This window comes from Neopelma chrysocephalum, unplaced genomic scaffold (assembly GCF_003984885.1).
Source record: "Neopelma chrysocephalum unplaced genomic scaffold, ASM398488v2 Primary Assembly neopelma1_22b, whole genome shotgun sequence".
NCBI classification, from domain to species: Eukaryota; Metazoa; Chordata; class Aves; order Passeriformes; family Pipridae; genus Neopelma; species Neopelma chrysocephalum.
Window position 1 is genome coordinate 11673869 of NW_020897690.1, and position 13282 is coordinate 11687150.

General features: G+C 44.2%; 1 protein-coding gene across 6 annotated transcripts in view; it reads left to right on the forward strand.

The window, feature by feature from the left end:
• Positions 1–2680: 2680 nt before the first annotated feature.
• EPB41L4B (erythrocyte membrane protein band 4.1 like 4B) overlaps positions 2681–13282 on the forward strand; it is a 170556-nt gene continuing 159954 nt past the window's right edge. For 4 of the 6 annotated variants that reach the window (XM_027680162.1, XM_027680180.1, XM_027680191.1 and 1 more), the window contains exon 1: positions 2681–3043. In XM_027680162.1, the coding sequence (XP_027535963.1) occupies positions 2744–3043 (300 nt within the window). In that variant the 5' untranslated portion in view covers positions 2681–2743. The remainder of the gene's footprint in view (positions 3044–13282) is intronic. The other 2 variants (XM_027680199.1, XM_027680208.1) reach the window with 2 other exon arrangements.

Below are 13282 nucleotides of genomic sequence, written 5' to 3' on the forward strand. Positions count from 1 at the left end.
TTATACACTGCTTAGCACTATGGGAAAGTCATTGGTAAGGCTTGTTACTTGCAGGGACCGCTATCAGAACTTCAGTATGGGTTAGTACAAGTGGTTTGCCTAGGTCACCACCTTTCCTGGGACAGTGATCAAATCATGACTCCCAGTGGAGATTGGAGCACTCCATGGGAGGTGAATGTTGCAGTGGAAGACTATTTGATAAAGATTTAAAAGTAATGCTCTTAACTACAGTGCAGATGAGGACCATGGCAGTTTCTGCTTGTGCCTCTCATTGGAAAGTCAGCAAGCAGCAGACACTCTGAGGAGGGACTGCAGGATATATGTGCCAGCAAACTGAATCCCTTTAGGGCTTGCCCATTTGAAAATGGAGAGAGGATGTAGATAGGTGGAACATATAAGTACAAATCTGAATTTTTGTAAATGTAAATGCTAGTTTAAATACCTCTCATCTTGTATCAAGACATCCTCAGTACCCACAGTTGTTCAAGGTTTTTGTTTCAGGGCTAAAGATAGCTCTGCTGGTAACATGAGACAAAATAACGGTGGAATTGTTTTACTCCGAGAGGCTGGCTACTAAGGAACCAGCTTTATTTCCTCCCACCACCAGTTCCTTCCAGAAGATCCTTTACTGTGAGTGTTACCTCATATTTCTTAACATGACATTTAATAGGACTTCAGCATCTCTATAGCAGTTCTGTAAATACAGGACTGCCTCTGGGGTATGGCCCTTGGCCTGGATCATATGTGCTACTAATGCAAGTCAAGCAAGCCTAGGTTTATGCATTTTAAAATATCAGACTTTTGTTTTCATGACAGAAGTTGAAAGATACTAAGGGCTGAAGTCTCACAGCTTCAGAGTAAAGAAGATTTTTAGCATGGCAAAACAATTACTCGGTTTTCTGCCAGGCCAGTCCCAAGTGATGCAAGGCCTGTCTTCCACCCCAATCTCCTTTGCACTGAAATTGCTGTAGCTCCCTCAAGAGACAACAGTATTTCTGCTGAATTTCCAACCATTAAGATCATTTGTGCTTCTTGCGGCATGCAAACCAGCTTTATGGGACTGGGCTATATTCACAGTGTTCAAAGCAGTGAAAGAACCCCAAGGTATGCTGCACCATTTGGGATCTGAAAACAAATTAAAATTCTGCTCCTAATGCAATGAAAATAATTAGGAAAAAAATCCCCAAACATAATCTGTAATAAATGTCTGCTCTTGATTGTTAACATTAGCAGGTAAAGATTAGCACCTTTTCACTCTGTTTCTATAAAAGTTCTTTTATGCAGCCATGAAGTGCAGAAGGGCTGCAGGTACATCTCTGCCAAAGATCATGCAGTTTAGTGACTGTCTTGGCTGATGAGACACTTCAAGACCTGATTCAGGGCATTGAAGGAACATGGAAAAGGATGCAGAAGCAGCAGGCAGTTACCTAATACTATCAAGTCTCAATAAAAAATGACAAGCGGAGACATTTTGGCAGGCTTTCTGAATACCTAATAGGACAATGCTTGTGTAAATGGGCCTGGAAGTAAGGTTAAGGGAAATAATGTCTACAGCAGAAAAAAAACCCACTTTAGAAGAAGCAAATTATTTCAGTTCAAAGTCCCTTAGATCACATCTGACCACAGGGTGACAGAATTAGTCTCACTGACTGTTTCTGCAAGACATGATCCACATCCAGTATTTTATACATAGCAATTCAGCAAAAATGCTCCCACTCGAGTCAGAATACATAAACATTTAACTTTTTGGCAAGACGACCGTGAGAGTATTTGTACCTATGGATTTCCTATGACAGATAACTAAACCCGTACTCCTTCCTCACAGCTACAGAAACGAAAGGGAGTGTTACCCCGGGACAGTCTGGAGGGAGTGCTTTTTCCACGGGACCAAGTTCTCACATCGGTTGCCTTCAACCACCAGACCGCGTTGATCGCAAAGGCAAACGCAGGGACATTCACACACCGGGCAAACGTGTCGGTGCACAAGGGATGTAGGCGGCGGCGGGAGAGGCGGCGCGGTGTCCTCCTCCTTCCCGCAGGACCCGCCGCTTCGGCCACCCCCAGCACCGGGGAGATGCGTCTTTCTGCCTGCGCCCACTTCCCCATCCCCCCCGCCTTGTATTTTTTTATATTTCGCAAATAATTCCCCCCATCCCCTCTCCCGCCTGTGCAAAGGGGCGGGAGGGGCAGATCGGGCGCGGGAGGGACGCGGGGCGGAGGCAGCGCAGAGTGCTCGGCGCGAAGAACGGGTCGCCCGGCAAGCCCGGCCAGGGGAGAGAGGCTCCGCGCCCCCGCCGCCTCGGTCCCCTCCCCGGCCCGGGGGCGGTGGCGAGGGGTTGTCACACAGATACCGCCCCACCGGCCGGCGCCGGGGCAGTTGCTGGAGGAGCAGCGCGGCTCCGCGCTTCCCCCGCCCGCGCTGCGGAGCGCTCGCCGCGGCCGCCCCGGCCGCCCCCGCAGGTGGCCGCCCACCGCCCGCCTCAGCAGCTCCCCCTGCCCGCCGCGCCGGTCCCCCATCCCGGTGGGCGGTGGCAGGAGGGGCCGCGTCCCGCCCCGCCCCGGCGGTGCCGGAGCCGGGCGGCGCTGCATAGGGCGGAGCAGGCGGCCGGGGCGGTCCGGCCGGCGCCCGGCGCGGGCTGGCTCCCGGCGGGCGGCGCTGCTGCGTTGCTCTGGGAGGCGCCGCGGGGCCGGGCGCGGAGCTGCGGGATCGGGGGTGTGAGCGGCCGGGCAGGGCGCCCCCAGGATGCTGCGGTTCCTGCGCAGGACCTTTGGCCGGCGCTCGATGCAGCGCTACGGGCGAGGAGCCGGGCGCGGGGCCGGGCGAGGTGGGCTCGGCGGCGAGGGGGACGAGCGGGACGGGGGGCTGCGAGGAGCCGCCGCTGCCGCCGTCGCCTCGGGAGGCTTCCCCTCCTCGCCGCACCCCGGAGGGGTCGTGCACAGCGCCGGAGCCCCCGTCCACATCCCGGCGGCCGGCGGCAGCAAGCCGGTGCTGCAGTGCCGCGTCCTTCTTCTGGACGGGACCGAAGTCAACGTGGAGCTGCCGGTGAGTAGCGTGCGCTCGCCTCCCCCGCCTGCAAAACAGCGCCTGCAGCTACCTTCTACCCTCCTCCGCATCGTCCCCCTCTCCCTGGCGACGGGCACTTGTGAGTGCCCCCCCCCTGGCCACACAACAGGCGCGGTTCTCCGGGAAAGCCTCGCTACTTTCGTCCTCCTCGCCGCTGTCCCCGCCTGCGTGCACCTGCTGCCAGGTGCGCGGCGCCTCCCCGCCATGACCGCCGCCCGCCTCCGTCCTGCCGGCTGGAGCCGTCTGCGTCCTTCTTCCCTCTCCCCCGAGCGAGCGGGGAGGTGAGCACCTGCTCTCCTCCTCCCCTCCGCAACCAGAAACCAGCCCCCTGCAGCGGTGCCTTCAGCGGCGCCTCTCCCGGGAGGGGTCGTCCCTGCGGTGCGGGGCGCTACCTGTGCGTGTCCCCAGCTGGTGCGGGGAGGCTACCTGAAGACACCCCCCGACGGTACTGCCGGGCATGGGGGCACCACGGACTGCTGGGTGGGGGAGCGGTGCCTTCGGCCTCGCTGCCGTCCGGCTTGCAGCCCCCATCCCCGCAGCACCTGTGGCACCGCGGGGCGAACGAGGCGCGGCCGCGCTGCCCCCGCCGTGTCGAGGGTCTCCTCCTCCTCCTTAGTTCTTGTTTTCCAACACCCCCGCTGAAGGGACGGCGCTGCCCCCGTCCCGTGGCGCCCAGGTGCGGGACCGGGGTCCGGGGTTAGCCCGGGCGGCTCCGGGGCACACCTGGGCGGGCAGGCCGGGCCCGGCCCCACGGGTGCGGGGACGGTGCCGGCGCTGAACTTTTTCCCCTCCTGTCGCTGTACAGGAGGAATGAGGAAGGGACGTTGCCGGCCTGCGGGGCTGTGCGCGTGTTGTTTGTGCCTACTCGGTGAGGTTGGGCCGCGTTTGTAGGTGTTTCAGCATCCCCAGAACCCCGTTGTGTGTCCCCTAAAGGCAGCTGCACGGTGCGTGTCGGTTATTTACAGGTTATTTTTTCATTCCTCACAGCTGCTAAATACTCAACACCTATTCTTTTTTGCTGACCTGTTCCCTCCCTCTTGAAGCACAAGTTTTCCCATGAAATAGTATGGAAGTTGGTCATGTTTGAAAAACATTTGATCTTTTTTCCATTTCAACCCAAATTGTCACCAGCCATTAACTTAGTCTACAAAAACAGGTGGGAGAACTCAATAATGACTGAGAAATTGTGCACTACCTTAATATCCAGCAGTGTAAAAGAGTTTTTTTTCAGAGTACACTTAGACTCTTGTTAGGTACCTTTCATTATAACAATCATCTGTATGTATTGGCATCATTTCCCTAAAACATGAAATTTGGCAACCCTATTTCTGCTTAAAAGAAACCGAAGAGATTGAGTAAGACTCTTACATGTGAATACAGAAGTATGTGAACGGAGCCACCTAGAGATACTTGCTGTGGCATTATCAGGCCTCCCTTGCCTTACAGGCTACATCGTACATTTCCAGATATTTGAAATGCTAATATATTTCCTCTCCTTCACAACTTGCAGCACTCCTCCTAACATCTCTGCACAAATCTTTTCTAAAGTAGACTCGATGATTGTTATCAGCATGCTAAGGGTTTACTTATAGAGGTCTGTGTTGATAAGCTCAGTAAATATTTTGCTTAAGGTTATACTCTAATTTATCAGAGGTCAGCTTTTGCTGTTGAGCCTGTTTAAGACAGTCTGAAGTTTTTGTAGTATCAGAAAACGAGGTAATGGCACTCCTAGTCCTTAAGTGATGAAAATATATGGAAGTATCTGCTGGCCCAGTAGAGAAGCTGTGGAGCATTCTTGCTTGAATTGACTTCCAAATGAAACCTAGATTTGCCAGTGTTTTCAAAATGTGAGCTGCACCTGTGGTGGTTGTAGTTCATTTATCCAAAGACAGAGTAAGAAGTTGGCATTTTTTTCATGAATATCCCTAGACTAGTGGAGAACTTTGAAGCTTGTAATAGCTATCAATGTTTTGAGGATTAAAAACTGTTCTGTTGAATTAAATATCTGTTCCTCATGTTTTTTCCCTTTCTTTCACAGAAAGTAACACCCACACTGAGAGTGGAAAACTGAAAGAGGCGTTGCACCATTTATAGAAGTTGATCAGTAAAGTTTCTCTGAGCTTTGCAGCTCTAGATGATGTTATGGGATTAGGGCCTGAAACAGAACATGGTTTAGTACTCAGAAGCTATGGTACAGGACTGGTTAAGCTGAATGAGTTGAGTAGCATCTTTTCCATTAAAAAAAATAGTGTATTCATTTCAGCTCAAATTTTATGAAAAGGAGGGAATGTGGGCTTCATCACCAATGAACAGCTTATTCATGAAGTCAAGTATGGAGATGACTGCAGAGGATGTCACGGTGCTGCTGATGTGTTTGCAAGCACTTATATCAGGAGATACTGACATCTGTAGAATATGCTCTTTTTACTGTCTGCTGACGTTACACCCCTGTTGTCTTTCTAATGAGAAAAGGAACTTGCTGATAGAACACAATACTCTTGCAACTACAACTTTTTAGACTATCTTAAGACTTCATTTAGAAGTAATTGAAAGGTTTGTTGGATTTCAAAGACTACAGGGTCTCTTTGCTTGTGTGGAGGAATGACAGAAAAGACATGACTGAAGGAAAACTCACTATATGTGTAGAAAAAACGTTCAGTTTTTTTTTAGTATTCAGATGAAGCTAAACCCCTGACACTTTTGGCTAGGTTAAATGCATCATGTTCTGCCACAGTGTTTTCTTGTATGTGGGGGGTGATGGTGCTGTGGGAGAAATTAATCCTACATTAGTACAATCTACTGATTGATAACTGTCTTTGTGGTTAACATTGTAATTTATGTGACAGTATCTGTGTCAGAAAGTACACATCTGGTAAGCTTTCGTCAGTTCATGGTGGTAACAGAAGTAGAGATCAACCCTGATCTCCAAGTCCTTCCTTAGCTTGTTCTTCTCTAGGCTGTGTAGCAATATTTAGACTAGAGTCACCTTTCTTTATCTGCATTTCCCCACCCTCTTTCTTCTGGGGCATGTGCATTTTATTCTTTTTACTGCATATGCACTGCCCTCGGACTACCCCATCTGCTAGCCTGCCCTTCTACATGCTGTGTCATTTGTAGGTGTTCTCCAGCTTTCACAAACTTGTTTCCTACCCAGCTGTCCCCACACAAATGTCAACGTAAAATTGTTCTGAGCACTCCAGATACCCCTGGATAATGGTTTCTATGCTCAGCTTCTTGCATGAAATTTCAAGGATTGCTTAATGATGCTGGCTTTTTTTTCTTCAGTCTTAAGGCAAGAATCATGTACTTTGAAAGTATTCTTTCTTATCAGAATAATGCACTGGATGGCTTTTTAAATCTATGAGCTCCTCAGGGCCCTGTATTGAATGTGAAATGCTATTAAGGTTGAATCTGTTGTATATAAGTGAGTGGCAGTTGACCAGTTTTGTTGCTGTGGGGTGATTTCCCATGGGAAGGGGAACATAAATGGTGTCATTACTTCTTCTTGACCTGACACCACGTCTGCGCATCTGAAATCTAGTGATGAGAACTGATGCAAGGAGAAAAACACTTACATTAGAAACCATCCCTCCTCCCTCACACATAGTTATCGGTGTATTTCTTTTTACCACTGGGAACCTGTTTAGTACCTTTGTGTTGCACCCTCACTTACACTGGAGGCTGTTAGCTGTTTAGAGTTTGTAACTGAGCTGTAGGCAGATGGAAGGCCACTTTGCTCACTGTTGTCAAAACAGTCTTGCTTCTGTTTTTCTGAAGGACTCGTGACTTTAATAAAAGAAAAACTGGTTATGGATGATGCTGTGTTCTTACAGAAAGAATGCAAGGAAAGAGCATTGACATTTGGCCAGGGGTGATGGTGCCTGCTAGTTGATACATAGATGGGCAGTCTATAGATGCCTCGCAGATGAAGCCAGAAAGCCAAATTTTTCTTAACTCTAAGATATGATTGCTTGCGTTTCTAAACCTGAGTGTCTGATTTTTAATTAGGTGTATCTTACGAAAGCTTAAAGGGTGGATATGAAAGACGGCTATTTAGTGGCACTGTCCAGAGTAGCAGGAATTAATGTCCCTTTTCTTAAGGCCACTGAAAACAATATTCTGTGATAAGCTGTGGGAGGGCAGGAGGGGAATGAACACATGTTGGGTGTCCTTGGGTTTCTGTAGTCTAAAATGGGATAAAACAAGGAACAACAGTGAGCTTACTCCAGTATGAAAATCTTTGTCCTGCAAAGCAGATCTAGGATACCTTACATTTTCTGTGATGTGAATCCACGGCAGTCAACATGTTGTCTGTCATAAATACTCCTTTCTAAAAATCTCCTTGCTCTAATAAATTCCTGTGCTGCTGTGAACATCACTTCAAAGACCTGTGTGATGTATTAGAAAGTATGTAATGTTTAATGATTAGCTTAATGAACAAGTCAAATATAACTCTTCAAAATTGTGAATTATTTTCAGATAGATAGCTTTCATATTATTTCTTTGCCTTCCTTTTGGTGTATCTGTTTTAATAATTGTTTCGGCTGCTATGGAAACACTTCAGGATAGGAATAGTAAATGTTCTTGAATACTGTTTCTTAATCTCTGATCTGCTATGTGTTGTATTCTTTTCTTGTTGGAGTAACATGAACATAGCAAAATTTGCTATCTGGCCTCTATGCTTACATCCAATGTAAATGTAAAATTAACTCTTGAGCAGTCATCTCTATCTTATAATTATTTGTTAGTGTATTTCACTTGATAAAAATATTGCGAGAGAAGTGCAACTCATTTTTTCTTTCTTTCACATCACATATGATTTCCAAATGACATTTTGTGAATATTAACTCTAGAGAAATGCACTAATGTGCATGTAGACACTGAAATTGAAGTTGTACTCTAGAGTCTCCTAACTGAGGAGTTACCCCACCCCTTGGCCTCCAAACAGATATATTACATCAGATGGGGAATGGGATTTTTAATTAATTCTTTAAAGCTTTTATTACTTATGAAATTGATAAAATGCCTTCTTTATGCAGAAGTTACCTTTCAACAACATAAAATTAGAGTACTTGCTGGAAAATGTTAAAAGCATATTTGCAACACTGGAAAGTGAAAGGCCTCTCGCGTTCATGAGCTCCTGTGAGCAACAGCACCAGTAATCCTCTTCATGAACTCATCAAGCTCCATAGGTAGAAGGTGTTGGATATTGTTGCTTCTTCAGTTCACGTTGAAATGCCTTTTCAGTACCTTGCAGCTTTGATTAAATAGCTGCAGCTAGAGCTCAGTGTGTTGTCTTCTGGTAATAGCCTTTAATTATGTTATCCCTGTTCCATATGCCTTGATGCATTGCTATATATACTGAAGGTGTGTGAAAGGCATTCATAGTAGAATCACGTACAGAACTGGGAACATACACAGCCCCAGAGAGACAGAAATAAGATGGGGTATGCACACGTGACTGCAGCCGTGCTTCAGAAATGCACAATGTTAGGTTCTTGTGCTCGCCAAACATCCCCAATAAATCAACAGCAGATAAAAGACATTGCAACAGTACATAGTAGAAGAGGGAGACAAAAAGCAGTGTTTGGTTTTGGCATATGTTAGATAAATTCTGCTTGTGAGTTCCATTAGTTACTAATGAAAACCAATACAATTTTTCAGTGCAATAGAGATAGACAGGATGACGGGAGTGCTGCTGCAAAGAGCTGAAAACCAGTGAGGGAGAAAGCCAATGACTAGAATAGTGTAATGAAAATAGAAAAGTATGAGCACCTGCACTAATTCTCTGATAGAGAGCTTATGTATGAGGAGAGATGGGGAGAAGATAAGGTTGTTGCATGCATTCTTTCAGTATCCTTTTTGCAATGGGCTAGAAGGTAGCTGTGCTTAGGAGACTAACCATGTGAAATGTCAATGTGGGTGGCTGGGCTTCTTGTTTATTAGCACAGAAATGCATTTCAGTAGCAGATGTTTGCGCTGGTCTCAGTTGTGTGATCATGAACATTGAAGACCACCATGGATTTGAAGGGAGATGGTCAACTTATGAAACAGTTTGACAATATAGAGATTTTTTTGTCAATAGTGTGCATCTAATACATTTGGGTTTTTCTTCCAGTGATTGTGTTCTAGACTAGATTGCTGGGTGGCAAACCTTGTAGCTTCGAGTTCTTAGTAGTAGTCCTGAAGAGGAAGAAGAACCTCTGGGCATGTAAGAAGTTCCTACGAGGCAGGAAATAGGAGCAAAGAGACTTTGGAAGGGCAGTCCATATATGAGAGCAAGCAGAGGACTGGTTTCGTTTGGATTGCTGAAGATGGTACAGGAAGAAAGAGGCTGAAAAGTTAAAGAAACTAGAAATGATATATAAAGTTTCTTTTCTGAAACAGGAAGGGGACAGCTATCTCTATTCCTGCTTCTCTGCACATGCTTTTTGTTTTCATGTGCTTCCTTGTGCTTCTGTTGTAGTCCCTCTGTAAATACCTTTTTTCCTGTAACTTTCTCTGAGAGCCTACCTTCATTTGATATCTCACCTTCTTCAAGCATAAGTCCATTTTGCAATTCTGGGCTTCTGTTTTTAAATTCCCAACCGTTTCCACCCATCCTTCTCATTTGCAGTCTCCTCCTTGAGCAATTCTCTATACTTTTTCTGTGTGGATATCATCTGTATTACTAGCATGATATCCAATGAACTTTCATGTTAAGAAGAGCAGATTTCTTTTAATTTTATGGGTTTGTTGTGAAACAGTTCATCATGGAAGATCTCTTCTAAGAGGCATTTTAAAGAGCGCTAGAGGTCTGCTTCCTTCTGCTTCGGGCCTTGAGCACAGTTCTCTGTCCCATTCTCTTTTACTAGTTTGGAAATTTTCTGTGTTTCTCTGCAGTTGTCAGAAATTTGAAACTCTCCTCAGTCCTCTTCCTTCTCCAGGAAAATTCAATTTCCCAGCTGTGGCCAGGGGTCTGTGGCTGGCTCAGCAACTTGTTCAGCCAGCTTGACTAACGTAAATGCCTTGTCTATCAGGGCACAAATGGTGATGGTGGGAGCTGCTTGTCACGAACATTCCCAGTTGTAGAGCTGACATTAGGGGAACATTGGTAGCTATTGGTGAAATAGGTCGAAGGTTAAACCTCCACACTTTAAAAATGCATAGTTTCATATGGGACAACAAAAACAGAGCTGAAAACTCAAATTATATTGAAGGGAAGGAGGTTGAGAGAAGAGGGGAGAACATATACGTCATTGAGTTTGTAGGCCCTTTGGAAAGTAAATATAAAGATAAGTACAAATATTTTCTTTTTTTGCTAGAAGGATGAACTCAACAGCTGTTAACTGATCGTACAGTGTTGCTGGGTTAGTTAGTTTTTTTTAATTACTTCAGAAGTACATGGGGGTTTTTTAGGTTTTGTTTTCCAATGCAGACTATGGTATATGTTCTTTTATTCTTTCTGCATTAGAAATAAAAGGGTTGGAGGATAATGAAGTGTTTAGAGTGACCATCTGCTCTTCGTTTGACTTGCTATTTCCATTTATTTCTATGCATCAATTTAAATATGTCCTGGACCATTAGCTATATTGTGATGAGATTATTTTGATATATTTGTTGAAGTTTCGTACCCAGACTCCAGCTATAAAGCATGAAAAATATTAAGAGTTAATGTATGTTAGCTATTTGTTTTTGATCTGTACAGATTCAGATTATTTCACTTCCTTGTTGTTATGGAACCAGAGATAGTTTATCCAAACAAATACCAAATGTTGTCTTTTTCTTTCTTTTTTTTTTTAAACTATACTGACAAACACATTGAATTTAGATGTTACCGTATTTCACAATTTTAATACATGTGGTACCATTTGTGCAATAAACAGACTGGAAATCCTAATAGACAATGCAGTTTAATGTTTGTGAACTATAACAAGTAACTTCACACAAATATGTGGAGAATGTTGGTCCTTTCCTTTGAAGAACTTGAATTTATATGAACATGGCAGCATCAAATATACAGTTAGAAAAGCATGGTGTTGTAACTTAGGGATTGTGACCTGTAATTAAATTATTGTAGACTGCAACATTATTTGAAAGGATAACTTATTCAGGGATTAATTCTTTTGTAGCTGCTGAAAATAATACTTTTCACGGAAGTTCTTTGTAGCACTAGTAATTAATTGTATGTGTTATTTCATTGGTATATTATAAATATATAAAATATATGTAGACTTGAGAGGATTTTTGTAGTTAGCAGTCTTGACTGGGGAAAAAACTTGTTTCTTTTTTTGGCCTAAACCGAGACGAAACAAGGATACTGCTTCCCATTTTTAAATTTAAAGTTTCCTATTGTGTATATTTCACAATAATGTGAGACCTTTCAGGTTATGGATTAGATGATAGGAAATTTCACTTACCTGTGTTGAGCTTTAAAATTATCCTAGGCTGTGAGCAAATTCTCATTTTATTATTGATAGATAACATAAACAGGCTAACTGCATCACATCTTTTTTTGTTGGTATTAAGTCCATACAAAATTACTTAATGCCCAAACGTTACCTCCTTTAACTGTGCAAGTGAATATTTTACAAATATTCTGAGAAGAGAAGCAATCCTATGAAGTTTTTCCTTTTCCTTTGTTTCCATCCAGAATTGGTCAAGGCTGCTTTCTGTTGTTTAAATAAATCTCTTTCATACCTTATTAGTAGTTCCTGGATCTGTGATAATCGTATGATTTTAAATTGAGAGCTTACATTTATGTAAAAAGACTGAATCCAAGAACTCCCATTTTTATAAGCAGGTCTGAACACACCAGTACTCTGTACAATTGTTGTGTTGCAACAAAGATCACTATTCGGTGAGATGCTGATCCTCAATATGTAAGTTTTACATTCAGGCTAATTGCTGAGTAGAAATCCTTCCCGAATAATGAACCTTCCATGAGTGCTTTGCTTTGAGAGATGATGAATGGTGAGTCTGTTATCTCTTTGAATTAAGCAAATAAGTGAAGAGGGGTGATGTTCTTCAAAGTAGGTTGTATTGCTAGGAAGGGCAGCACCCTGCAAGTGTAAAGTCCAGGGTGATGCGTGGGTGGTGTCCACGTTTCTCTCATGTTGTGGTCTTTGGATGCTGATGTATATTGATGTGAATTCAGGTATCCTGCTGTAGCTCTATGGAAGAAAGAGCTGTTTTAATAATACAGCAATATAACTTTATTGTGCAAAAGACTTCATTTCTTTTCCTCCCTCTTCCGTCTTTCATGTTACTGGGTGATTTAGTTTCTTTCCCTGCTGTTCAGCAATGAAGAGAGGGTGGCAGGATGTTTTCTTCTTTTTGACTGACATCCCCTTTCCCTGTGGAGGAGCATTTCCAGCCCTGTTTGGTGACCGCTCCTACAGTCTCGAGTCTGCCCACGAGTCTCATCTGCCAAGGCCACGTTGTGAGCTGCAGCTGGGAACACCCAGCTGCAGGGTGGCTCTGCATGTGCCCAGTGTCTGTGTTGCACAATTAATTCTTCATGCAGCTCTCAGCAGCACATTGGAGTTCTGTTCTTGACTTCCAGTTAATTAGAAGATGTTAATTTTGAGGGGTTTTCTTTTTAATGGGGAACTTACTTACTAAGACAGCAGAAATTGCTAATTTCTTTTACAGAGGCCAGTGAAGCCATGAGATGTTGACTAGCACTTTACCTTTTCTCCTTTAAGCTGATTGCTTAAGCTGTTGTCTGCCTGTATGTCTGTTCTCTGTCCCTTCATACCCTTCCTCTCATACAATGGTGTTTCATAGTTGGCTTTTCTCAATGAACTGTTGCAAAACTTATGAAATCAAATCCTTGTTTTTAGGTGTGAAAATGGGGGAGCCTTTGGGGCATTAGAGAGGTGTGGGTTTTAGTTCATGAAAGGTGTTTAATATGTTTTGGGAGGTCAATCTAGGAGGAAATAATCCCAACGTCAAATATTTTATATAGTAGCTTTAAATTTAGAATGGGAAACAAGATGAAACTATTCACCTACTGCCTCCACATTTTCCCTTAAATTCTCTGAGCCATCCCCTCTTTTTTTGGTATTGCTTACAATAACCTTACAATGCTACCTATGTAGCATGTTGATGCACTATCTGTGTTACAAGTTTATCCTATAGGAAAAAATTCTGATGTGTAATTTCTGGCTTTAGAAAATAAAGATGTTTACGGATGGGAAAAATGAGGAAGCTGTTGGAACATTTGCCTGTATATTA